Source organism: Molossus molossus, unplaced genomic scaffold (assembly GCF_014108415.1).
Source record: "Molossus molossus isolate mMolMol1 unplaced genomic scaffold, mMolMol1.p scaffold_m16_p_1, whole genome shotgun sequence".
Lineage (NCBI taxonomy): Eukaryota > Metazoa > Chordata > Mammalia > Chiroptera > Molossidae > Molossus > Molossus molossus.
The window spans coordinates 147,727,556-147,752,842 of record NW_023425344.1 but is presented as its reverse complement, the minus strand read 5'-3'; the positions used below and the strand labels follow the sequence as shown (position 1 = coordinate 147,752,842).

General features: G+C 38.4%; 2 protein-coding genes across 6 annotated transcripts in view; one reads left to right on the top strand and one right to left on the bottom strand.

Moving 5' to 3' along the window:
- The first annotated feature begins 88 nt into the window (after positions 1-88).
- On the top strand, positions 89-12,726 carry TRAPPC6B (trafficking protein particle complex 6B). Of its 2 annotated transcripts, none has more exons than XM_036257046.1 (6): positions 89-486; positions 7,416-7,483; positions 8,526-8,643; positions 10,735-10,818; positions 11,026-11,119; positions 12,272-12,726. In XM_036257046.1, the coding sequence occupies exons 1-6, from the start codon at positions 406-408 to the stop codon at positions 12,301-12,303; spliced, it is 477 nt and encodes a 158-aa protein (XP_036112939.1). In that variant the 5' UTR covers positions 89-405; the 3' UTR covers positions 12,304-12,726. The 2 variants fall into 2 exon arrangements, with proteins under 2 accessions (XP_036112939.1, XP_036112946.1); XM_036257053.1 differs by lacking the exon at positions 89-486 and adding an exon at positions 6,784-7,008.
- A 6,739-nt stretch (positions 12,727-19,465) lies between these two features.
- GEMIN2 (gem nuclear organelle associated protein 2) overlaps positions 19,466-25,287 on the bottom strand; it is a 28,273-nt gene continuing 22,451 nt past the window's right edge. The window contains exons 9-11 of one of the 4 annotated variants that reach the window (XR_004958983.1): positions 25,113-25,171; positions 20,514-20,658; positions 19,466-19,577 (exon numbers count right to left, since the gene is read on the bottom strand). Coding sequence is in view for 3 of the 4 variants with exons in the window: in XM_036257017.1 (XP_036112910.1) it covers positions 20,619-20,658; positions 25,113-25,171 (99 nt within the window). In the remaining variant the exon portion in view is untranslated. Of the gene's footprint in view, positions 19,578-20,420; positions 20,659-25,112; positions 25,172-25,287 lie in introns of those variants that run through there. The other 3 variants (XM_036257017.1, XM_036257004.1, XM_036257025.1) reach the window with 3 other exon arrangements.

Sequence of the window (25,287 nt, the reverse complement as noted above, 5' to 3'; positions counted from 1 at the left end):
GCCGCAGTATCACATGGCTCCAGCCGTTCACGCCAGGGGAGGAACTCCGTGACCATAGAGCGGGCAAATACCGGGGTAGAGGGGACCGGAAGTTGCTTTTTCCGCCCCCAACCCAGGGGCCGGACCGGGTCTCCGCCGGCTCGGTTTGGTTCCCGAAGCTGTCAGACCGTCTCGTTAGGCCGGAGGGGAGGTTTGGCGGCCCTGGGGTGGGCTCGCCCTGTCCCAGGCTCACTCCAGTACCAGCCTTCAGGAAACCAGCTGAATTTCCCGGTCTCCTAGCAACGAGGGACGGGCCGCGGCCCGAGGGAGCGGCGGGGCAGCCCAAATCGCCGAGGCGCTAGCCGGAACCCACGAGCCAGACCTACGCGGGAGCCAAACACCAGAGCTTGGAAGAATAAGCAGGACATGGCGGACGAGGCGTTGTTTTTGCTTCTCCACAACGAGATGGTGTCAGGAGTGTACAAGTCCGCGGAGCAGGGGGAGATGGTGAGTGCTGCCACAGGCCCTTGAGGTCCTTTTGGGGTGACGCTGTTTCCCCCCCGTCCTTTCCTTCAACCCCTGTCCCATCGCCACCCGACGCCTCCGAGTTGTAGACAAGTTGGTCCACCTGCAGGTTTCCTAAGCCCCGGAACCTGTGAGCTGTCTTCGGTCTTTTATCCTCTTTTCTTATGCATCTTCTACTATTTGATATCTTTTTGTCCACTTGCATACGTGTGTACTGCAGGCCGCAGATTTTCTTTCTTTCAGTGTTACCTCTACCATGATTTACGGCAGGGTTAACTGCACAACGGATTTGGGCAGCCCTACTTAAGTCTTCTAACATTTCCAGCGCTGCTGAGCGGTCCACTGCTCGGACCTGTCCCAGCCGGAGAACCCTGCCCCTCCCTCCGTATCCCTAACCCTCGTACCGTTCCATGCAACCCGAAGACAGAAGCCTAATGAGATTTGAGGTCAAAGCAAAGCAAAGTTTGCAGGCCTTACTATAATTAGGAGGTAGATTAGTTAATGAAAAATATTTAATGCCCATTATATGAAAGCTAGTTTTCTAGGTGCTGGGGATATAGTATGTAGGAAACAATGGCCCCATCCTTGTGGAGGCTACTTCTAATATGTGGGAGTCCTCATTCACTCATTGATTCATTCAGAAATACTTACTTAGTGTGTATTGTGGGCCTGACACTGTGCTAGATGAATAATATAAAACCCTTGCCTCACAGTCGTTGGGGAATAGGGCTTTATTGAATAATTAAGGTATTGGATGGTAATTAGGTATAGAATTATGGAGTTGTAACAGACTTTATAAATGAGGTATTCCGAAGTCATGCTCAAGTCAGAAGCCCTTTCTACAATGCTGTTGATAGAGAGGTGGAAAGTGGAGGTAGGAAAAGCATCCTAGGCAGAGGTAAGGACATAGAGCTATGAAAGAGTGTGAAGTATTTAAATGTGCTTAAGTATTTCATTGAGACTAGATTGAATGGTGGAGAGTGAAACATTGAGAGCTAGAACTAGAAAGACCCTTGTATTATTAAAGAATTTGGACCTTCTTAGTGAAAGATTTAAAGGTTTTTTAAAAGAAGGGCAATGACATGGCCCTTTGTGTGTGAAAAAGAAGGGCTGGCTGGAGAGGGAAGATCCTTGTAGTGAGGAGATCCATGTATTGCAGGCACTTAGGCAGGAGATGATGATCTGAATTAAGACAGGGATAGAGAGAGGAGGAGCGAACAAGTTTGAGAAATAGGAGGTGGAATCTCTAGGACTTTGCTAGGTATAGGAGTGAGAGCTGAAAATTATCCCCAGGTTTTTAGGTTGAGCAGCCAGGTTGGTTGGAGAGGGATAAAGGAGAAGAGATGAAAATAATGAATTGTTTTTGGTCAGGTTGAAATTTTGACATGCTTGTAGGATATCCAGGAAAAGGAACTTACAGTTTGTAAACTACAAGAAGGATAGTGTCTTAGTCTGTTCTGGCTGTTGTAAAAAAAATTATCATAGATTGAATGGCTCGTGAACAACAGAGATTTATTTCTCACATTTCTGGAGGCTGGGAAGTTCAAGATCAAGGTGCCAGCACAATCAGTGTCTGGTATAGGCCTGCTCCTGGTTCATAAATGGATGTGTTTTGGCTATGCCCTTACGTGGCTGAAAGGGGCCAGCCAGCTTTCTGGGGTTTGTTTTATAAGGGCACTAATCTCATTCTTGAAGGCTCCCTCATGATGGAATCACTTCCCAAGGGTCCTACCTCCTAATACCATCAAATTGAGGGCTAGGATCTCAGTGTGTGAACTTTGGGGTGACACAAACATTCAGTCTATGAAGATAGGCATGATGCATTGTGAGATATAAATTAGGAAGACATCAGGAAGAATACTGGGAAAGAAGCAAATTTTATTGTTACTCAGATCCATCTGTAATAGAGATTTTTTTCCAAGTTACAAATGTTTGACTTTATCATCATCAACAACAAATAGTTATTAATGTTTACCATCTATGTTAAGTACTGAATAGCAGATATTTCCTGTTTTCGCAAAACTAGCCTTCAATAACGCACCTTTTTTACTCTATCATACTATCCCTGTTGCCCCCAACCCTCAGTATGTGCAATCAGTTCTCATTTTCTCTCTCTACTTTCTTTCTCTCTTCTAGCTAGCTCTTGCCCAGGAAAATCATCTTTTTTTAAATCCCTCTTTTCCCTAATGTATTAGCCCAAAAGAAAAAACAGAGCTGTTGTAATCATGACTGATAAGTTTTGAATCATTTAAACCAATGAATTTCAACTGTGTGCTGCAAGAATTTTTAAAACATGCAATACCTGTCTGGCCAGTGTGGTTCAGCTGGTTGATGTCCCATGCACCAGGAGATTGCCAGGTTCGATTCCTGGTCAGGGCACATGCCGGGTTTTCGGGATTAAGCCCTAGTAGGGGACATGTAGGAGGCAGCTGATTGATCTTTCCCCCTTTCTCTCGCTCCCTTCCTCTCTCTGAAATAAATAAAAACATATTTAAACAAAAAAACAGCCCTGGCCAGTTTGGCTCAGCGGGTAGAGCATCAGCCTGCGGTCCCGAGAGACCCGGGTTCAGTTCCCGCTAAGGGCACATACCTCGGTTGCAGTTTGTCCCCGGCCCTGGTTGGGTTGTGTGGGTGGCAGCCATTCGATGAGTCCCTTTCACATCGATGTTTCATAAAAAATAAAATAAAAATCAACAAAAAAACATAAGCTCTGGCTGGTTTTCTCAGTGGTTAGAGCATCGGCCTGCGGACCAGAGAATCCCTGGTTCAGTTCCCACTAAGGGCATGTACCTTGGTTGCAGTTTGTCCCCAGCCCTGGTTGGGGTTGTGTGGGTGGGGACCACTTGATGTGTCTCTCTCACATCAATGTTTCTCTCTCTCTCCCTCTCTCTCTGTCTGAAGATAAACGCAAAAAAAAAAAAAAAAAAAGTCCTCAGATGAGGATAAAAATAAATAAATAAATAAAACATGCAATAACATGACTAATTTAGTTAGGGTCACTGACCTCTTTTCTGTTAGATTGTCAAAGCGAAAAATGACAACAACCAACACAATAGCCATCTAGTGTGAATAAATCAAAATTAAACCTTTTTTTTTTTTTTGGTCAAGAAATATATTTTTTGGTGTGCCACAGAATTTTAGTAATGAGTTTATTTGTGTCATGAAATAAAAATGTTGAAATCACTGATTTAAACTAAAAATAACTTTTCTTATTACAATTTGTTTATGGTGGGGGAAAATGTAAAGTGCATATTTTAAAGTGCAAGACTGAAAATGCAAAGTGATTTTCAGTCTTGATGATTAGAATCTATACTGGAATCAGGGTGTAAGAGGGTTCATTGTGTTAGTGTCTCTACTTTGGTGTGCTTCACATTTTTTTTAATACAGTGGAGGGGAAATGATATATAATCCTGTCATCCAGAAATGGTTTATATATACCTTTTTAGACATAAAGTCATAAGGAAAGAACCAATGTTTTCACCCTCCAAATCAAAGATTTTCAAACTATGTTAAAGAGGAATTAAATCTCTAAAAACTGAATAATTGGGTATTTACCAATTTATGGAGAATAGATTTTTTAGAAAAGTTAATGGATAAAATTTGGTGCCTACTAGTGAGCATTCACAGATGCCAAAGGGAATGAATAAGTAGTAACATCAGAAGGTATTTACTATGCTTATTATAAAAGCTCATGTGATCATTCTTTTTGAGAATGTCTACATATGTAAGCATATTTCCTGCTAATCAGTATGTTCCTAGGTGATTCTACAAAGAGTAGATTGTTCTGAAAATAGCATCATGACTTACAGGTACTCATTCTACCTACGCATGTTTGGGAATGAGTGTAGAGAATAACAGAAAAACCCGGGATATTGATATGTACAATAATAAATGTATGTACAGAGTGTTATGGCAGCAAAGAGCCCAAAGCAGTATCAGGGAAGGTTTCTGGGAGGATGTGATACTTGAGCTAAATTTAAAGGATGTGCAGTTTAGGGAACAGCTTTTACAAAGGCATGGAAGCAGAAGAAAGCATGGAACTCTGGAGTTGCTGCAGAAATTTCAGAGTGGTAGAAGAAAGGATGTTTGTGGATATGTAGCTGTTAGTGACTGATTAGCCAGGGATCATTTAAAAAAAATTCTTTTTTTCTTTATTGACTTTTAGAGAGAGAGGAAGGGAGAGGGAAAGAGAGATAGAAACATTGATGAGAGAGAACATCAATTGGCTGCCTCCTACATGCCCCCCACTGGGGATTTGGCCCACAACCTGGGCATGTGCTCTGACTGGAAATCAACCCGGGGACCTCTTGGTACATGGGTCGACGCTCAACCACTGAACCACACCAGCCAGGCACGAGAGATCATTTTTTAAAATTTTTATTTATTGATTGATTTTCAGAGAGAGAAAGAGAAACATTGATTTGTTGTTCTACTTATTTGTGCATTCATTGGTTGATCCTTGTTTGTGCCCTGACCAGGGATCAAACCTATAACCTTGGTATATCTGGGCAATGCTCAACCAACTGAACTACTTGGCCAGGACTAGACAGCGATCATTTAAGGAAAGGCACATAATGTCATGCTAAGGAGTTTGGACTTTATTTTGAAGAAAGGGGAGAGGGTGCTGAGAGATCCAGTAGCTAAATAACATGATTTTTTCTATAGAAAGTCTATACCAGAAATACAGAAAATTAATCAAAGGAATAAAAAAGTAGAGACAGGGAGATCAGTGGAAGGCTCTGACTGAAAACTAGGAGAGAAATGATAAGGGCTAACTTAAGCACTGAGGATGAAGAGAGAAGATATATTTTGGAAAACATTTAGATGATAGGCTCCACAGGACTGGACTACAGTATGTATGGAGAGATTGGGAAAAAGGTGAAGAAAATGGCAGTTTTCTGGTTGAAGTAATGGGATGGTGGTGCCATTAATAAAGTTAGGGGATTCTGGAGGAAGAGTAGGCTGAATATGCCTATTTGAGGGGCCTGTGGGACCTCTAGATGGCTATGTCCAATAAAGTACTAGAAATACAGATTTAGTGGTCACAGACTCATAAGTGGAGTACACAGTTACTTAGAAGAAAGTTTAGCAAATAATGAGGCCTATGATGTACTTCTTAGTGGGAGACAAACAGGCTTCCGAATATATAAAAATTCTTGCCCTCTTGGAGCTGTATTCTAGCAGTAGGTAAGGATGAAGGGACATGGCAATATAAACATAGAAAATGGTCAAAGAAGTTCTTTGGAGACAGCTTAAGCAGGGAAGTGGGATAGGGCATCAGAATCACTTTTAGAGGGCTTCTTAAAACAGATTACTGATCCCACACCCAGTTTCTGATTCAAGTTGGGGGTGGGATTACAGAATTCATCATTTTTAGAGGTTTCCATGTGATGCCAGTGTTGCTGGTCTTGAAAAATCACATTTTGAAAATCCCTAGGACAGAGAGTTGCTGAAGGGGAATGATACTGCCATTTTGAATAAATGGTTAAAATGGGCCTCATTTGAGAAGGTGACATGTGAGCAAAAACTTAAAGAAGGGAGTTGGTCTTGTGAATATCTGGAGGAAGAGCTGCCTATGCAAGAGCCCTGAGATAAGAACATGTCTGACATGTTTAAGGACAGCAAGGAGACCAGTGCAGCTGAAGCCAAGTGAGTGAAGAAGAGTAGAAGGTTGAAGTTCAAGAGGTTCATGGGTCTGGATTGTATAGGTCTTCATAAGTCATCCAGAGGATTTGGGGAGTCTTCAGCTTAGGGATAGTATTTAAAACCTTAAGACTAGCCCGGCTGGTGTGGCTCAGTGGTTGAGTGTCGACCTATGTACCAACAGGTCATGGGTTCAATTCCCAGTCAGGGCACATGCCCAGGTTGTGGGACCAATCTCCAGTGGGGGGCATAGAGGAGGTGGCCAGTCGATGTTCTGTCTCATCGATGTTTCTATTTCTTTTTCCGTCTCCCTCCCTCTCTCTCCCTCCCTCTCTCTCTCTCTCTCTCTCTCTCTCTCTCTCTCTCTCTCATCAAATGAATAAAGAAAAAAAAAATTTAAACCTTAAGACTGGATTTACTTGCTCTGGCCATGTTTCTCAGTGGTTAGAGTGTTGGCCTTTACACCACCAAAGTGTCCTGTGTTTGATTCCCTGTCAAGGGCATGTACCTGGGTTGCAGGTTAGATCCCCAGCCCTAGTTGGGGCACGTGTTGGAGGCAACCCATTGATATGTCTCTCTCACATTGATGTTTCTCTCTCCCTCTCCCTCTCCCGCTCCACTCTCTCTAAAAATCAATGGAAAAAATATCCTTGGTTGAGGATTTACAACAACAACAAAAAAGACTGGATGAACTTGTCAAAAGAAGAGCAAAACAATTGCATGATTCCAGGCATAGGATGGGGTCATCAACTTAGACACACTGAAAACTAGAGCCTGGATAACTCTAAGAAATTTTTGAAGCAAGGAACAATAAAACTTAGTCACAGCACAAAGTGAATGACTGACAGAAAAAAGTCAAAGGTGATACCAAGTTTTGTTTATCTTTTTAGAGAATTTCATGTTTATTGGAATAAAAACTGAGGACAGTCAAAACTTGAGAAGCAAGATCTCAAATGATCCTGATACCAAGTTTTATAACTGAGGAGAAAAGAGGAATTGTTGAAGATGTTGTGGGGGTGGGGGTGGGGGTGGAGTGAGGGGAGAGACTTTGGCATTTCTGAAAAGTGATAATAAGCAACAGTTCCCTATTTATGTTATTGCCTTAAGAAAATGACTAGTACTAAGAAAATTGACTTTTTCTAGTAATGTTTCAATAAAGAAGGTATAAATCTTTACATTAATTTTTTTAGCCAACATTTTAAAATAATTTTGAATACCAGCATTCTGGCATTGTAAAAGTATTCAAAGCTATTCTTTTTTTTTAATAGGAAAATGGACGCTGTATTACTAAGCTGGAAAACATGGGGTTTCGAGTGGGACAAGGATTGATAGAAAGGTGAGCAGTCGGGATTTGAAAATTTTCTTCCTGGTAGGTTATGAACAAAGATGATCCATTTCAAAAGATTGCATAGAACTTGAGATACTTTATTTTTAATTCCCAAATTTTAATTCTTTCTGTTTTTTAATTCAAAGTGAAATTTCTTTTTAGGTCTTCTGTTATTCAACTTTTATGTTTTAATATTTGAAGAAAATATATATTTTATTCTTTTTTTTCCTTGAAAACTTTGGTACTGAAACAACTATCTAAAATCGTTTTTTATTTATTTTATCCTCACCTGGGGACATTTTTCCATTTTTTGTTCAGGTAGAGTGGGAGGGAGAGAGAGAGAGCGAGAAACATCGACATGAAAGGGACACATCAAGTGGCTGCCTCCTGCACTACCCAACCAGGGTGGGGGACAAACTGCAACCAAGGTACATGCCCTTAGCGGGAACTGAACCCGGGTCTCTCTGGACTGCAGGCCGATGCTCTAACCGCTGAGCCAAACCGGCCAGGGCTAAAATAGTTTTTTTTTTAAAAACTAACTGTAATTTTGTTGAAATGCATAGGGATGGAAATGCCTTAGAGTTTATCTTCCAATTTATATAACAATTCTTTTTAGTATTCCTTTCTCACTTTCTGAATAGCTGAACTTTGTTTTGTATAATACCATGGTCATCCTCAGCTGTTTTTGATGTGCTAGAATGAATTGTACCTAAAACTGCAGCTTACTGTTAGGCTCTACTATTAGACCAATTTTAGCCCCATAATTGTATTAAAGAATGTGAATCCAGCCCTGGCCAGTTAGGTTTAGCGGTTGAGCGTCAGCCTGCGGACCAGAGAGTCCCAGGTTCGGTTCCCACTAGGGGCATGTACCACAAAAAAAAAAAAAAAAGAATGTGAATCCATTGAAATGGGATCTACTTTGCTTGATGCTTTTCACTTTATGACTGTCACTATGCAGTGTGGTTCTGGCATTTGAAAATTAGTTAACAATTTGCCCCATCTACTTTCTTTGGAGGAAAAATACTATATTACTTCTAGTTGATCTTTTTAGGTTTACAAAAGATACTGCAAGGTTCAAGGATGAGTTAGATATCATGAAGTTCATTTGTAAAGATTTCTGGACTACAGTATTCAAGAAACAAATCGACAATCTCAGGACAAATCATCAGGTATTTAGATAAATTAAGGCCTAATTTTAAGTCCTTTAACTTAATATAAATGTCCTATTTTGGTGATTTACTTATTTAAAACTTAAAATGATTTCTAGTTAACTTTGGAATGTTTCTCAAATATGTTATTGAAAAGTATTACTTTTTTTTCTCTAATAGGATATAGTGAATAAAGACAAAGGGGCAATGATCAGTAATGGTAGCTGTTTCTTTCCCCCAATTAAATAAGTTATTTTAAGTTTTAAAAAGTAGCAATGTCAGAATGATAAAAGTTTTAGGATTTTGTTCCTTAGTTATTATTACTTAGTGGTAATAAAAACCACAAATATATCACAGTTATGTGTTTAGAGTAATTTCCGAAGTGTAATTTATAGAGCATATTTAATAACTCTTAAATAAGTCTTATAATGTTTAGTTGCTGTCATGTTTTTTCTTTAAACTGTTTTGTTAATATAAAAATGTATAGATTGCATGGCCCTGGCCCTTCAATTCCCGGTCAGGGCACAGGCCTGAGTTGTGGGCTTGACCCCCAGTAGGGGGCTTGTGGGAGGCAGCCGACTGATATTTCTCTCTTCTTTTTCCTTCCTCTCTCTAAAATCAACAAAAATATTTATAAAAGTTTAATAGAGTGCATGGAAAATGGTACATTTAAAATCCACTCAGGGCCTTGGCTGGTTTGGCTCAGCAGTTAGAGCATCGGCTGGCGGACCAGAGAGTCCTGGGTTCGGTTCCCACTAAGTGCACATATCTCAGTTGCAGTTTGTCCTCAGACCCGGTTGGTGTCGTGTGGGTGGCAACCAGTCGGTGTGTCTCTCACACATCAGTGTTTTTCTCTCTCTTCCTCCCTTTCTCCCTTCCACTCTATCTCAGGATAAATGCAAAAATGTCCTTGGGTGAGGATTTAAAAAAAAAAAGATAAAATCCAGTCATGGAAATATGTAAAGTGGACTTGAACTTTTGATTAAGTGTAAAAAAACTGAAAAGAATGTATCTAGTAACTATCCATAGAATTTTGTTTGTTTATTTTGTTAATCTTTACCTGAGGATATTTTTTCCACTCACTTTTTAGATAGCGTGGAAGGGAGGGAGGGAGAAGCATGATGTGAGAGAGACACATTGATTGGCTGCCTCCCACATGACCCTGATTGAGGCCGGGGATTGAATGTGCAACCCAGGTATGTGTCCTTGACTGGGAATTGAAACCGAGATCCTTCGATCCACAGGCTGATGCTCTCACTGCTGCTCAGCAGTCAGAGCTAGAATTTACTTTTTCTTATTACATCATCAACTTAAAATTACTAATGGTAAGAAGCGACTGATTATTGGCCTCATAAATATGAATGAGTAACATATATAGTAACTGCTAATTTCACCTGGACAAGTGATTCTTTTGTACTAGACTGTGAGTTAAGGATAGAGAGACTATGTCTTATGCATCTTTCTCTCTTTAGTATGTTAAAGTATTAAATAAATATTCGTGTTATAAAATGTTGAATAACTCTTGAGCTTCAACATTGCAAAACTCCTTCACTTAAAGACAACTTGAGGCCCTTGCCAGGTAACTTGGTTAGAGCATCATCTATACATCAGGGTTGCAAGTTTGATCCCCATTCGGGGTACACACAAGAATCAACCAATGAATGCATAAATAAGTGGAACAACAAATTGATGTCTCTCTCATTCTCCCCTTTCCTCTCTCTAAAATCAATCAATCAGTAAATAAAGAAAATTTGACCAATAGAAAAGTGAGTTTTAATAACTTAGAATGCTCTTAAATTGTTTTAAAGAGGTAATTTTTTAAAAGATTTTTTATTGATTTTTAGAGAGAGAGGAATAGAGAGAAACATCTATGTGAGAGCAAGACATCGATTGAGATACTGATCTGCTGCCTCCTGCATATCCCTTACTGGTTGAAGATCAAGCCCGAAACCTGGGCATGTATGCTGTATGCTGACCAGGAATCGAATCAGCAACCTTTTGGTGTATGGGACAACACTCAACCAACCAAACCACTGGTTTAGGCAAAAATATGTTATTTTTTAAGGACTGCAAACTACATTGACTTTGGATGTATTTTCTGTTTTGGAACAGGGCATCTATGTACTTCAGGACAACAAATTTCGTCTGCTTACTCAGATGTCTGCAGGAAAACAGTACTTAGAACATGCATCTAAGGTATGTAACAGAATAGAAGATTGAGGTTTTTCATTATGAAAAGAGTAGAACTATAGGGAAAAGTACAGTGCCAATCAAACAGACTTGAATTTAAAATAGGTTTTACCATATTTCTTTTTTGTTTAAATACTTTTCTATGAAATAGGAGACAGATGTTCATCATATTAAGATCCTTAATATTTTTTTTACATTTTTTGTTCCTTTCAGTATTTAGCATTTACATGTGGCTTAATCAGAGGTGGCTTATCAAACTTGGGGATAAAAAGTATTGTAACAGCTGAAGTGTCTTCAATGCCTGCCTGTAAGTTGAATTCACATTTTTTACAAATGTTTTTAGTTGTTATTTTTTAGGTTTGGTGTTTTTTTGTTTTGTTTTGTTAATTTAGAGGAAATTTAAAATGCCCAAACTATTTATTTTACTTTGACCAAGTTTAACATTTAATGTAGTAATATGTAGCACACTTACATTCATTTTCAGTGATTTTTGAATTTAAGAAAAGGTATTAAAGAAATCCAAATTTATTAGACAACCTAAGGGATGATTCTTAACTTTTTTTATTTTTTAGCGTCACCCGAGGACATTTTTTTTTCAATTTTTGTTCAGATAGAATGGGGGGGGGAGAGAAACATCGATGTGATAGGGACCATTGACTGGTTGCCTCCCACACGACCCGACTAGGGCCAGGGACAAACTGCAACTGAGGTACTGGTATGTGTCCTTGATCAGAATTGAACCCATGACTCATTGGTCCACAGGCCGACGCTCTAACTGCTGAGTCAAACCGGCCAGGGCTTAAGTTTTTTTTTTTAAATTGATATTTTAGAGAGAGAGAAACATCTGTGTGAGAAGAAACAATGATTGGCTGCTTCCTGCATGCCCCCTACTGGGGATTGAGCTAGAAAACCAGGCATGTGCTCTGGCTGGGTATCAAACCCGGACCTCTCACTCCATGGGACAGTGATCAATAAACTGAGCCACACCAGCCTGGTGTGATTCTTAACTTTCAAAGGAAAATTTTTCTGTTGTATTCTTTTCAGATAGCAAATTTCCCTATAGCATTTTTAAAGTTTTCTAGAATATATTTATTATATTAAATTAGAAAAAACCACTGGTCTTTTATCACTAAACTCCTTTCAAAAGATCTTTTTACCCAGAGATACCAACCAATAAAATTGACTTGAGCTTCACTGTATTTCCTTTCTATTCACATTAATTAGCAGTGAAATACCCAAAATATAGGAATTACAAAGGAAAACAAAGGCACTTATTCACCAATCAGATAGTCATAGCATAAAAATGGACTTGACTTTATTGAAAGTTGTGAAGAATGTGAAGAGTCTGACATAAGTTTCTTGATTAAAACTACTTTCTAAATAGAGCAGACAACTGATATTTAGACTTGTTTTATTTGTTCTTAAAATCAAAATTATTTTTCATGTTTTCTTTTTTTAGGTAAATTTCAGGTGATGATACAGAAGTTGTAGGACATACTGAAATGTAAGGCTTCAACAGTGTAAAGAGTTAAATTATTAATGTATAAAGTTTTTCAAGTAGCAGTGATTTAATTACATTGTTGGACATTTATGTTGATATAAGTTATTTGCTAACTTGTATAATGAAAGATGTATTCTTAAGCAGGACTAAAGTTGTATTTTATCAATTTAACATAGATCAAGTGAAAGCAGATAAAGAGACATTCTACCATAACATACGCTTTAAGGAAACTATCAGAATGAAAAAAATTCTGATTTCAAAAAAATAAATACCAGGATAGGATGTGGGATCCTTATTTTAAACATTTCTACTTGCTTAGTGATGTATATTTAACCACAGATGGGGAAGTGAAACTCAGGGTTTGATAAATTAGCATAAAGAAAAGTATGTACCAGTCAGAATCATTTGTGTAAAGAATGAACAAATTTTGATTGTTTTATTGTTTTAGTTATTAAAAAATGCAGATGGTACACTAAATTAGACTTAATTTTTATTTTATTGCTTATAATTTATTTCTATTCGGGGTTTTTATGCCTGTATAAGGATTTCATTGTATATAGTGTGTATGTGTGTGAGATGTCATATCAGACTAAGTTTGCTCAAATACATTTCACTTTAATAGAATTCAGTTCTGGAGAGATCCATCAATGTAATAAAAGTGAAATATAGATTAATTTAAATGTAAATTCAGTGACTCCAGGGCCAAAGAATATTAAGTATTTTAGGAAGGAATTTTTATACGTATTCCTGTTAGTTTCAGCTTTTCTCCCTGTGTGTGGAAGTGCTGATGAAGTTTCTATCCTCCTTTTTTTTTTTTTTTTTTTTTAAGGCAGACCACTCCATATTGGGAGGTGGCAGTTTTTGTTTTATTTATTGATTTGAGAGAGAAACACTGATTTGCTCTTCCACTTATTTGTGCATTCATTGATTGATTCTTGCATGTGCCCTGACCCAGAATTGAACCCACAACCTTGGTGTTTCCAGATGACACTCTAACCAAGTGAGCTACCCAGCCTGGGTCTTACTTTATCTTTATTCCCTTATTTACTCTTACCCACGGGTAGAAGGGTAGATTCAGTGTGTGATGAAGGTCTGCTTTCTAGTTCACAGAGGGGTATCTTTTAACTCCTCACTTGGAGTTAAGGGGATTAGCTAACTCTCTGGGGTCTCTTTTATAAGCGCACTAATCCCATTCAGGAGGGCTTTGCCCTTATGGACTAATAATCACTTTACCTCCTTATTCTATCACCTTGGGGGTTAGGGTGTGAACATATATATTTTCAGGGACACAAATATTTAGTACATAGCAGAACCTGACATGTAGTTAGTAAGGGAAAGCAGAATCTCACAGCCAAGGTTACCTGGTGAATTATTTCCAAATCAGACTAAAATACAGCTGTAGGTTGGGAGTTCAACTCAGGCATCAGACTGGGATCAGCACAAATGTTGGGGTCATAAAGTTAAGAAAGTAGATAGAATCTACAAGTTTTTCAAAGTGTTCTCTGAAAAATGAGTATTGTGATCATATCTATTTTGGAAATCTCATCCTTTTTTAAAGATTTTTAATGGATATGAATTCCATGTTTACATGTTCTGAGAAAAAACAATTTTGTTTAACCTAGGATTTGATCACAGCACCATTTTTTCAAGAAACACTAACAACCCAAATAAATCAACATTCCAGGGTAATTTGGGAAACATTTATTTTAGAAATTTGGTGGGAATTGGTAATATGTGTAGCAAAATAAAATGTGGCATGGACAGAAGTCAAATTGACATAATTTCTTTTTTTAAAACTTGATTTAATTAAAAAACATTTATTGATTTATAGAGAGGAAGGGAGGCAGAGAAGCATCAATTTGTTGTTCCACCCATTCATGCATTCACTGGTTAATTCTTGTATGTGCCTCAACTGGGGATCCGGAACCTACAACCTTGCCATATTGGGATGACGCTCTAACCAACTGATCTACCTGGTCAGGGTCTATAAAACATTTTTCTCTGTGTCCCAGAGAGTGGATTTGATCATCTGAATCAATTTTAATATAAGCCAGTTTATAATTGGTTTATTCTAAGAGACACAGATGAAATTGTCTCATTTTAAAAAATTAATAGAAATGAATAAAATTTTAATGAAAGTACTATCCCAATTTAGTAAATGTATAATATCCTCCTGACCAAAAGAAGTAATGTATCTTTTATGTGAACAGAAAAATACAGGTGCAATCTAATTTACTTTGTCACTGCCCCACAGTTCTGATTAAACTACCATTTGGTAGCTATTATTTTCAAAATAATCACTTCTAAATTCTATCTTTAAAATGTATAATTTCTCAACAAACTTAAGGCTTTTTACCTGTTAAGAGTTGGGGAACTTTTTCTCTTCAGTTTTTTATTAAAATCAGAAGATACTTTTAATTGTGAATACCTCAATATGGCTATAGTGGTAGGCTGCACACTTTATTTTTATTACATCAGTAACTTAAAATGTCTGTTACTTTTATTTGTCTCTGCATTCCTGAAAAAAATCCTTATGCCAAATTGAGTTATTATAAAAATGGGTTCTCAGTTACGTATTTGAGAATCCTCCAGCTTGCTAGAAAATAGAAGTGTAACTGCATTAAAATAATTTTTACCACTTGTCTTCAGCACATGGCAAAATTGCCTTCTTTTTAATTCTTTTTAATGCTGTCCAGTCCTCAGGAATTTTATTCTGTGTGAGTAGTGTGCATAACTACATGTTCAGCCACTAGTTTGGAAGAAATGTAAATTAAAACAACTGACACTTTACTTCTATCAAATCAACCCCCAGGCACCCCCCTCCTCCCAGCATCAAATCAACAAAAAATAGGAGGCTATAACACAGCTGGTTGTGGTAGAGGTTGGAAATCTAAACTCTGTAATAGACAGTGCTGGCTGCCTATCCAATATCTACTCTCCCCTCTTAGAATTCTAACAGAACCCCCCTTTTTTTTTAACCCTCACCTGAGGACATTTTTCCATTTTTTGTTCAGATAGACTGGGAAGGAGAGAGAAACATCGACGTGAAAGGGACACATCCAGTGGCTGCCTCCCACACAACCCAACCAGGGCCGGGGACAAACTGCAACTGAGGTACCTGCCCCTAGCGGGAACCAAACCTAGGTTTCTCTGGACCACAGGCCAACACTCTAACCACTGAGCCAAATCGGCCAGGAGGGCCAGAACCCCATTTTTGATAGGAATGGCAATGTGCTCAGCTAAAAAATTTCTATTTCCACCTTTTTTGTTTATGTTAATCCTCACCCAAGGATATTTTTTATTGACTTTTAGATAGAGTGGGAGGGAGAAAGGGAGGAGGAGAGAGAGAAACATCGATGGTCTGCAGGCCGACGCTCTAACTGCTGAGCCAAACCAGACAGGGCTCCAGTTTTCTTTATAATTAGAAAATGCCATAAGTCTGGCAAATGTTATGTAAATTGAGGGTTTCTTATAATGCTTTGCTTCTTTGACATAGACAACAAGAAGGGATGGTTCCTTTTAACCCTCCTGGAATATAGATGTGAGGCGAGAGACAGAGCAACCATATAATGAGTGAAAAGATGAAAGGCACACACTAAAATTGATAAAATTGAAATCTGGATGCAGCCCAGGACATTTAAGATATTACAGGAAACACTGAAATCTTGCTTCCCTGTAACTGTCATTAGTTTTGGCTCAAATAAACTCATATATGTGTATATATATATATATACACACACACACACACATATATATATACACACACACACACACACATATATATATATATATATATATATATATATATATATATATAAAAAGATATAGAGTTGCTTTACCAGCCCTGAACTTTCCAGAATTAACAGATGAGAATCGAATCCGCAACCCTTTGGTTTGTGGGCCAACACGCTAACCATTGAATAAAACAGGCCAGGACCACGGTAGCATTTTCTATATTGGACTACCACTGAAAACAAATTAGACATTTAAAAATCAGCTTTCTGAAGACAGAAAAGATTTAAATGTAAATTATGTCTGCTCTACTTATAACTAGTGGCAAAATTATTGGTTCCCTGATCTACAGTTATTCCTCATTTCCTTTTTCCACTTCCACCTCGATTAGAAAGTCTGGAAAGGCTTACAATTTCATTTCTTGACCTTTCTTGGAACTCTAGAGGTGATGACTTTATAATAAACTTGTGGCTAAGAGATGAACACGGCAAGATGGTGGCGTAGGTAAACGCAGTATCTTGTCCTCCCATAATCACATCAAAGTTACAACTAAACTACAGAACAACCATCATTCAAAACGGCCTGCAATCAAGCTGAATGGAAGTGCTACAATTATGAAATTAAAGAAGCCACATCCAGACTGGTAGGAGGGGCGGAGGACGGGCTAGTCCCACATCCATGTGTGGCTGATAAAAATCAGGAGGGACACCTCAGCTGGGAAGGTCCCCCCTGAGAAGTGAAGGGTCCCTGTCCCACACCAGGTGCCTAGTTCAGGGTTCCAGTGCCAGGAGAGAAGTCCCTATCACTTCTGGCTGTAAAACCAGCGGGAACGGAGGCTGAGGGAGGCAGAGGCTGCTGGAGCCCCAGGCAGCTCCTCCTAAAGGGCCCGCACACAGACTTACTTGGACTGGCACCCTCCAGGCTCCATCGTGGGGGAGGCAGCTTGAAAGGCACCAGAAACATATGGGGAAGAACTGAATTGTTTGACATCTGGGCGAGGGCTGGAGAGGCAGCTTTCTCCAGGACAGACATGCTGTCAGAGGCCTTTGTTCTTTGGTGAGCCCTTCCCTGGGGTGGCAGATTGCAGCCATATCTGGGACTCCAGCAACCTGACTCACACTGTTTGCCCCACCCTAGTGATTCCCTGAGGCCCTGCCCCACCCAACTTTCAGGCCCACCCAAGCTCTTGTCAGTTGCTTTACCATATGATTGGCCTGTCTTGGATCCTGCTTCAGGTTTTCCTAAATTCTTTCAAACAAGCAGCATTTGGTCTCAGCCAGCCCCATACCTCTCGTTAAGTGGCCCTAGGCCTGGCACTGGAAACAGTGAGCTTTGGATCACAACTTGGCTTTTCCTGGGCATCTCCAAGCCCAGCACAAGCAGCAGCCATTGGCAGATCACTTTGTAGCTTATGCCTGGTGGCCCCGGGTAGAACACAGGCCATGGCTGGCCTGGTCCCAGAGCCAGCACATCCAGTAGACAGCTTCAGAACATTGTGAAGCACCACCACCCAACCACCTCCATAAGTGACACACTCAAGGAATGGACTCAGTAGGTGCCACAGCCTGTGTAGTGGGCTCCTGCACAGCTGATCATGCAAGGTAGCCAGAGGTCAGTGGATAGTGAGCACAGCCAGTCCTTGCAGCTGATCAGCCTGAGTAAAACCCTCTCATTGGTGTGTGAACAGCAATCAAGACTCAATTACAACAGAAGGGTGTAAAGTCCACACAAGGGGTGCACCTCGAGGGCCCAGCTGGGAGATCAGGGAGACTGTGCCATGGACCCTACAGGACACCTACTATATAACAGGCCATCCTAGGAAGCACAGGAGACATAGCAATTCTACCTAATACATAGAAACAAACACAAGGTGGTAGCCAAAATGAAGAAACAAAGAAACAGGTCCCAAATGAAAGAACAGAACAAAACTCCAGGAAAAGAACTAAGTGAAATGGAGATAAGCAACCTAACAGATGCAGAGTTCAAAACACTGCTTGTAAGGATGCTCAATAAACTTAGTGAGAATTTCAGTAAACTTAGTGAGGGCCTCAAGAGCATAAAAAAGAACCAGTCAGAAATGAAGGAGGCACTAACTGAAATAAAGAATAATTTACACAGATTCAATAGTAGAGTAGGTAAAGCCAAGAAGCAAATCATCGATTTGGAATCTAAGGAAGCAAAAAACACCCAATTAGAACAGCAAAAAAAAAAAAAAAAAAAAAAAACAAAGAATCAAAAAAAATAAGAATAGTGTAAGAAGCCTCTGGGACAACTTCAAGCAGACCAACATTCATTACTTGGGGTTGCCAGAAGGGGAAGAGAGAGAACAAGAAATTGAAAACCTATTTGAAACAATAATGGCAGAAAACTTCCCTAACTTGGTGAGGGAAACAGACATACAAGTCCAGGAAGCACAGAGAGTCCCAAACAAGATGAAGCCCAAGAGGCCCACACCAAGACACATCATCATCAAAATGCAAAAGGTTCAAGACAAAGAATTTTTTTTTTTTAATATTTTTTTGTTATTGATTTTAGAGAGAGGAAGTGAGAGGGAGAGAGAGATAGAAACATCGATGAGAGGGAACATTGACTGGCCGCCTCCTGCATGACCCCCACTGGGGATTCGGCCCACATCCTGGGCATGTGCCCTGACTGGGAATCAAACCGGCGACCTCTAGGTGCATGGGTCAACGCTCAACCACTGAGCAACACCGGCCGGGCCAAAGAGAGAATCTTAAAAGTAGCAAGAGAAAAGCAGTTAGTTACCTACAAGGGAGTTCCCAGAAGACTGTCAGCTGATTTCTCAAAAGAAATTTTGCAGGCCAGAAGGGAGTAGCAAGAAATATTCAGAGTGATGAAAAGCAAGAACCTACAACCAAGATTACTCTATCCTGCAAAGCTGTTATTTAGAATTGATGGCCATATAAAGTTACCCAGACAAGATAAAGCTAAAGGAGTTCATCACCACCAAACCATTATTATATGAAATGTTGAAGGGTCTTCTTGAAGAAAAAGATAAAAAATATGAACAAATAAAATGGCAATAAATATCTATCGATAACTGACTCTAAAAACAAAATGAACAAGCAGAACAGAAGCATTCTCATTGATACAGAGAACATTGGAGGGGAGTTGGGGGAATGGGTGAAAAAGGTGAAGGAATTAAGAAATACAAACTGGTTATTAGACTCACAAAATTCAAAGGGAAAGGTGGTGAGGGGTGGGAAGAAATAAACCAAAGAACTTACATGCATATGTGCATAACCAATGGACACAAACAACAGTGTGGGGAAAGGCAGGAGTGGGGCAGGAGCAGGGAGGAGGGGGTCAATAGGGGAAAAAGGAGGAACATCTGTAATACATTCAAACAATAAAGATACGTTAAAAAAAAAGAGAGAGATGACCACAAACCTACCGTGGATTTCTGGAGGTTTTGCTTGTGTGAGAAAGAATCTGATGTGAAAGGCTCTGCCTCCTTCTCCCCTTTTCCAGTTTTGAAAATAGACACACAGCCTTGAACTGCAGTGGCCATCTTGTTACCATGAGGGAAAGGCCAAAAGAATCAGAGACCTTGGTATCATGGAGTCACAACCAATGCTAGTAGCCAGCTCCTCTACACTTCTTGTTTTGTGAGAAAAATAAACCCCTATTTGAAGAACCATTACCACTAGGATTTTCTGTTACTTAAAGTAGAAAACATTTCTACCTGATAAATATATATGAACAGATGATTTGACAGAAATAATAAAGCAGTGAACCTATTAGGGTACTATTAAAGATAATTTGTTAACAAAAGTTTTGTGCAATAAAGCATTTAAATAAAAGTACTGAGCTTAAAGCAAAACCTTTTAATTAATTTTATTGCTATGAACATATCTGCCATTTAAACTAGATTTTTAATTCTAAGAACATCTCTCCATTGTGTTTTGTTCAAGTGTCAAACAAATTTTTTTGTTGTTGTTAATCCTCACCTGAGAATATTTTTTTCCATTTATTTATTATTTATTTATTTTTAGATAGAATGGAAGGGAGGAAGGGAGAAAGAGAGAGAGAGAGAAACACTAATGTGAGAGAGACACACTGATTGGTTGCCTTCTGCCTGAACCCAACCAGGGACAGAGATCAAACCTGCAACCCAGGTACATGCCCTTGTCGGGGAATCAAACCTGTGACCTTTTGGTCCGTAGGCTGACACTCTTAACTGCTGAGCCAGACTGGCCAGGGCTCAAACAAAATTTCTGTAACCAAAATATACTTTAAATAAAATTTTATGTGTCTATCTAAATAAACAATGAAGCAGCACCAAGGACATTTGTAAAATTTCATCATACAGTTTTGTACATAATAATAGAAAACTGTTCATCAGAAATTAGGTGGGATTACCCAAAGATACTTCAGATGTTCAAATCCATACACTCTACATTGCATATCAACTTCAGTTGCACAGGTTAAGATGAAGACCCCTTACATAATTTTGAAAATGTGATGCACTCTGCACTTGAATTGGCATTGTACTTCCTCGGACAGGCTGCCTTCATCACAAGTATCTTCTATCCCTGAGACATCAGCTACATCATGATGGCTCATCAGCTAAATCACGTTGGTCAAAATACCTAGTAAAGAAATAATTGAATGTATGCTTAAAGACATTAATTGCAGCACTACTTAAAATAATACCAGAAGACCACAAACAACCCAAATGTCTAACAATAGGGACTATGTGAATAAACTACAGTATATCTACACATGGAAGACATGAAGTTTTTACAAGAAAGAAATGAGGAGCCCAGCCGGTGTGGCGCAGTGGTTGAGCATCAACCCATGCACCAAGAGGTTGCCAGTTCAATTCCCGGTTAGGGCACATGCCCAGGTTGTGGTCCTGATCTCCAGTGGGTGCATGCAGGAGGCGGCCATTCAGTGTTCTCTCTCATTGATGTTTCTATCTCTCTCTCCTCCCTTCCTCTCTTTCTAAAATCAAGAAAGAAAAAAAAAGAAATGAGGAAAGTATCTACACTGCTACAGCATGACTTCCAGGATTTATTAAGTGAAAAAATGGTACAGAATGGTACGTTTAGTATGTAAGCATGTGTAGGAATGCAGATATATATATAATTTTAAAAAGAAACAGCAAGTGGAAGGATAAACCAAAAATTAATAATAAAATGGATAAATACAGCAGAGAGAAGAGGCTAGAGAGGCTAAAAATGGATTCTAAAATATTCCAAATGTACATTGAATTATTTTAATTTTGGAAAAATATAAATATTTTATGTATTAAACAAGATTAAATAAAAAGAAAATCATGAATCAAACTCCACAAAATGAATCTTCCCATATATCAAGTTGGTGGCATAACCACACAGAGTAGAATATTTTCAAGTGACCTTAAATATGGTATACTGATATATATTCCTAGTAAGATATGCCAGGGACAAAGAACTACAAAGCATTCCTAAAATGATTTCAATATTTTTACTGTCAGTGACATTGGCAGTAGTAGTATCCTGAAACTATTATGTGCATACTACAGGATAAAGCAATAATTATATTAATATTGTTAGAAACTAGAATTCTTAGCATAGGAGAAAAGAAATATTAAAGAAAACCCTCATAATCTTAAATTAGAACTGAAATATCAATTTGAACTCATGATTATTATTTTTCTCTTTCTAAATAATACCTAGTTCCTAGCTCTGTTCACTGAAAAGGACTCAATACTGACCAACCTAATAACAACTAGTTTTCTAATGTCCAAATTGTAGACTCTAAATACCATCTTCTACTTGAAAAGAAGAACCAGCACTCCCAGGAGAAAAGACTACTTCTAGATCCAGATCCAGATCCAGAAATGTTCAAGATATATATGAATTATCTTGACATACTATGAAGTAAGAAAACCATAAAAGACCACTAGGATTATATGGCAAAAGGTATAGTAATTGACCTGACGGGCTCCCATTAGTCAAAGATGGAGCAATTTGAGCATCAAAAAGAATGATTGCAATGGATTGAAATATATCGAATGTTAAAACACCTAAACTCAAACCAATAATCCCCCAAACAGAAACAACTGTATTGGTCATCTTTGGGGACTGCTAGGCCAAAACTTCATTAATCCAAATATTAGTAAATAAGAGGAAAAAATCTAGCCAGCATCCTGTTTTTTGGGGGTGTGTGTGTGGGGGGTGGCAGGGGAGGGACTATATCTCAGGGTAACCAAATTGATAAAGGGAAGTTATATTTTATAGAAAAAATTCTAGCTATAGATAAATAGAAAAAGCAGCATTTTAGAATCCTAATGAAATATTCAACAATCATCAATAGCTGATAAAACCAACAGGTAAGAGACATGGACTTTACCTGAACACAGTGATCAACTTTATCACCACTAAAAGTAGGATAACTGGACATTATGTGCCTCCTGACATCATCCTTAGAGTCTTATCAGACAGACAAAAAACTATATATAATCAAGCCTCCCTAGACCTACCTACCAGTTTACAGAAAATATGGGGGCTAGATGAACACATTAAATACTGCATGATGATTTAGTTGTCAAAACCAAAATGTGAAATTGTACAAATCAAAGAATCCAGTTTCTTCAACAAATAAATGACAAGGAAAAAACCCCAGGAAGGCTGGTGGGGAGATTTAAGAGATACCAAACAAATGCAACAAGTGCATCTTACACAATTCAAAATTAAAAAGACATTTTTGGGACAACTGGGGAATATGAAACATGGATTAGACATCAGATTATACTGTGAGAGTTACTGAATTTACCAGGTAGTAGTAGTAGTATTACAATCAAGTTTTTAAAAAGCTCTTCTCAGGTACATACTAAAAGAAATGACATGTCCGAAATTTGTTTAAAATATGTTAACAAAAAAGATGGAATAAATGAAACATCTTGGTGAACAGTTAATAATTAGTTAATAATTGCTGAACTTGGGTGATGAATTGATCAGTGAGGAGGGGGCTTATCAGTTTTTTCTATTACATTTATATTTGCTTGACAATCTCCACAATAAACTTTAAAAAATAATTATCATGGGTAAAATGGGATTCCACTCATTTGAGTAGTTATTGCTATATTTATCAGTTATTGCCTTAAAGCTACCAAAACAAAACTAACAATAAAAAACACAAGATACTTATATCTGATACTTATATTAAAGCTGCTACTGCAGAGTCAAGGCCCATGTTATCTTTTTTCAAACTTACTATAATCTATAAATTATCCTGAGTGAAGCCTATGTCTCAGAAACTTTCCTACTCTAGAACTTTTTTCCATTTACCTAACTTTTTGAGGGATAAGTAACAATCATGGCCAAGACTGGATATGTCGTGTCTCATAACTGCACAGTATTATAAAATGTCAGTGGATTAGCTGGCAGATGATATGATTAAGTCTCTGATTCCATCAAGTACTAGTTTACTGCGCCATCAACTACTTAATTATTCTGAACCCGTGTAAAAGGCGAAAAAAACCTAAATTGTGTAAGAATTAGAGATATAGCATATATAGTCCTAAGACAATGCTGCACCCTTTCTTTTAACCTTCACAACCGACAGATGAGGTAGGTGTTAACTGTGTGATCAGCATAGTTAAGAGTTTAATTTAGCTCTGGAGCAAAGCTGCCTGGGTTTGGATCCTTGCTCTGCCATTTACTAGTTTTGTGATGGTAGGACAGTTATTTAACCTCTCTCTGCCACTGTTTCCTCATCTGTAAACTGATAACAGTAACTACCTTCTAAGAATTAAATGAGTTCCTATTATGGAGCACTAAGAAAAATGCTTGTCACCAAGTGCCCAGTAAGCGTTAATTATCACCAGCAGCAAAACTGTTGATCAAGAAACTAGATGTTGAACATATGTGTACTCTAAAAAAGTGTCCTGTGTTGGGGAGGGAAAAGTGTACACAGGATTACTTACCATCCCAGTATTTAAATATATTATAAACCTTAAAAAGGTATTGGCAGGGGGGAGGGAGGGTGGAATGAGATAAATCAAAGAACTTCTATGCATATGTGCATAACTAATGGACACGGATCATAGTGTGAGAAAGGCAGGAGGTGGGCAGGATTGGGGAGGAGGGGGTCAGTGGGGAAAAAGAGAGGGGACATCTGTAATACATTCAACAATAAAGATGAGTTAAAGAAAAGAAAAGGTATTGGCATTAGAATAAAAACACTGACCAGTGGAACACAAATATTTAGTCCAGTAAGAGACATAAATGTGTGTGCGTGTGTAGTGTGTATAAATGTGTAAGTAAATAAACAGACACAAGAATTTAGACTATGAAACAGTTTTCAAGTAAATTCCAGGTGGAAATTCATTGTAAGAAATGAAATCAAACACATAAAAAATAAAAATATGCCCCAAATGAAAATGAACAAAGGACACAGGTAATTTAAAAAAATACAATTGCAATAAAATGAAACCTGTTCTACTGTCACTGGTAAACAAATACAAATAAAAATAAATTTACTGCATCTTAAAAATATTAGAATGAAAACATTTATATCAACTGAAAATGCCCAGTGTTGACTAGGAGATGGGCACTGTCACTGACACTTCAGTGGGAATGCAGAATGGCATGCACTTTCTGGAAGGCAAAGTGGCAAAAAATTTCAGTTTAAAAAATATAGTCATGCACCAAAATAATGATGTTTCAGTCAACGACATTGCATACATGGCAGTGGTGTAGCATACAGCCTAGGTATGTAGTAGGCTACATCATCTAGGTTTGTACTACTACACTCTAAGATGTCCCCACAATGATGAAATTGCATAATGATGCATTTCTCAGAAGGTGTCACCATCGTTAAGCAGTGCATGCCTGTACATGCCCTTTGACTTATTTCTAGGACTTGAACCTCAGGAAATAATGGAGCTGTATGTATAAGGATGTTCACTGCAGCATTATTTACAGAAAAAAAACTAAGAAAATTGTGATACATATTATACTATGCTTCCTTACACCTCAATTTCCTCTATTGTAAAACCTGAACAATACCACCATTAATAATACTATTACAAAGTAAGAAGCCAAAGACTACTTACCTGCTAACCAAGCAGATTAATAAATTCAAAGCAGGAACCCTCTCATCATCTTTGCTGTCCTAAAAAAAAAGAAAAAGAAGGAAGGAAGTCACATGTGGCAAAACTCAAAATGTAGTCTGCTCCCCTCTAGTATCTTTGAAACAAATTTCCTTTTAAGATGCAAAACATGAACATT

Excerpts from the sequence above, each read along its gene's own strand:
- TRAPPC6B (XM_036257046.1), top strand. The coding sequence starts at position 406 with ATGGCGGACGAGGCGTTGTTTTTGCTTCTCCACAACGAGATGGTGTCA. Across the intron at positions 10,819-11,025 it reads ACTTAGAACATGCATCTAAG|TATTTAGCATTTACATGTGG; the intron begins GTATGTAACAGA and ends TGTTCCTTTCAG. Across the intron at positions 11,120-12,271 it reads AGTGTCTTCAATGCCTGCCT|GTAAATTTCAGGTGATGATA; the intron begins GTAAGTTGAATT and ends TTCTTTTTTTAG.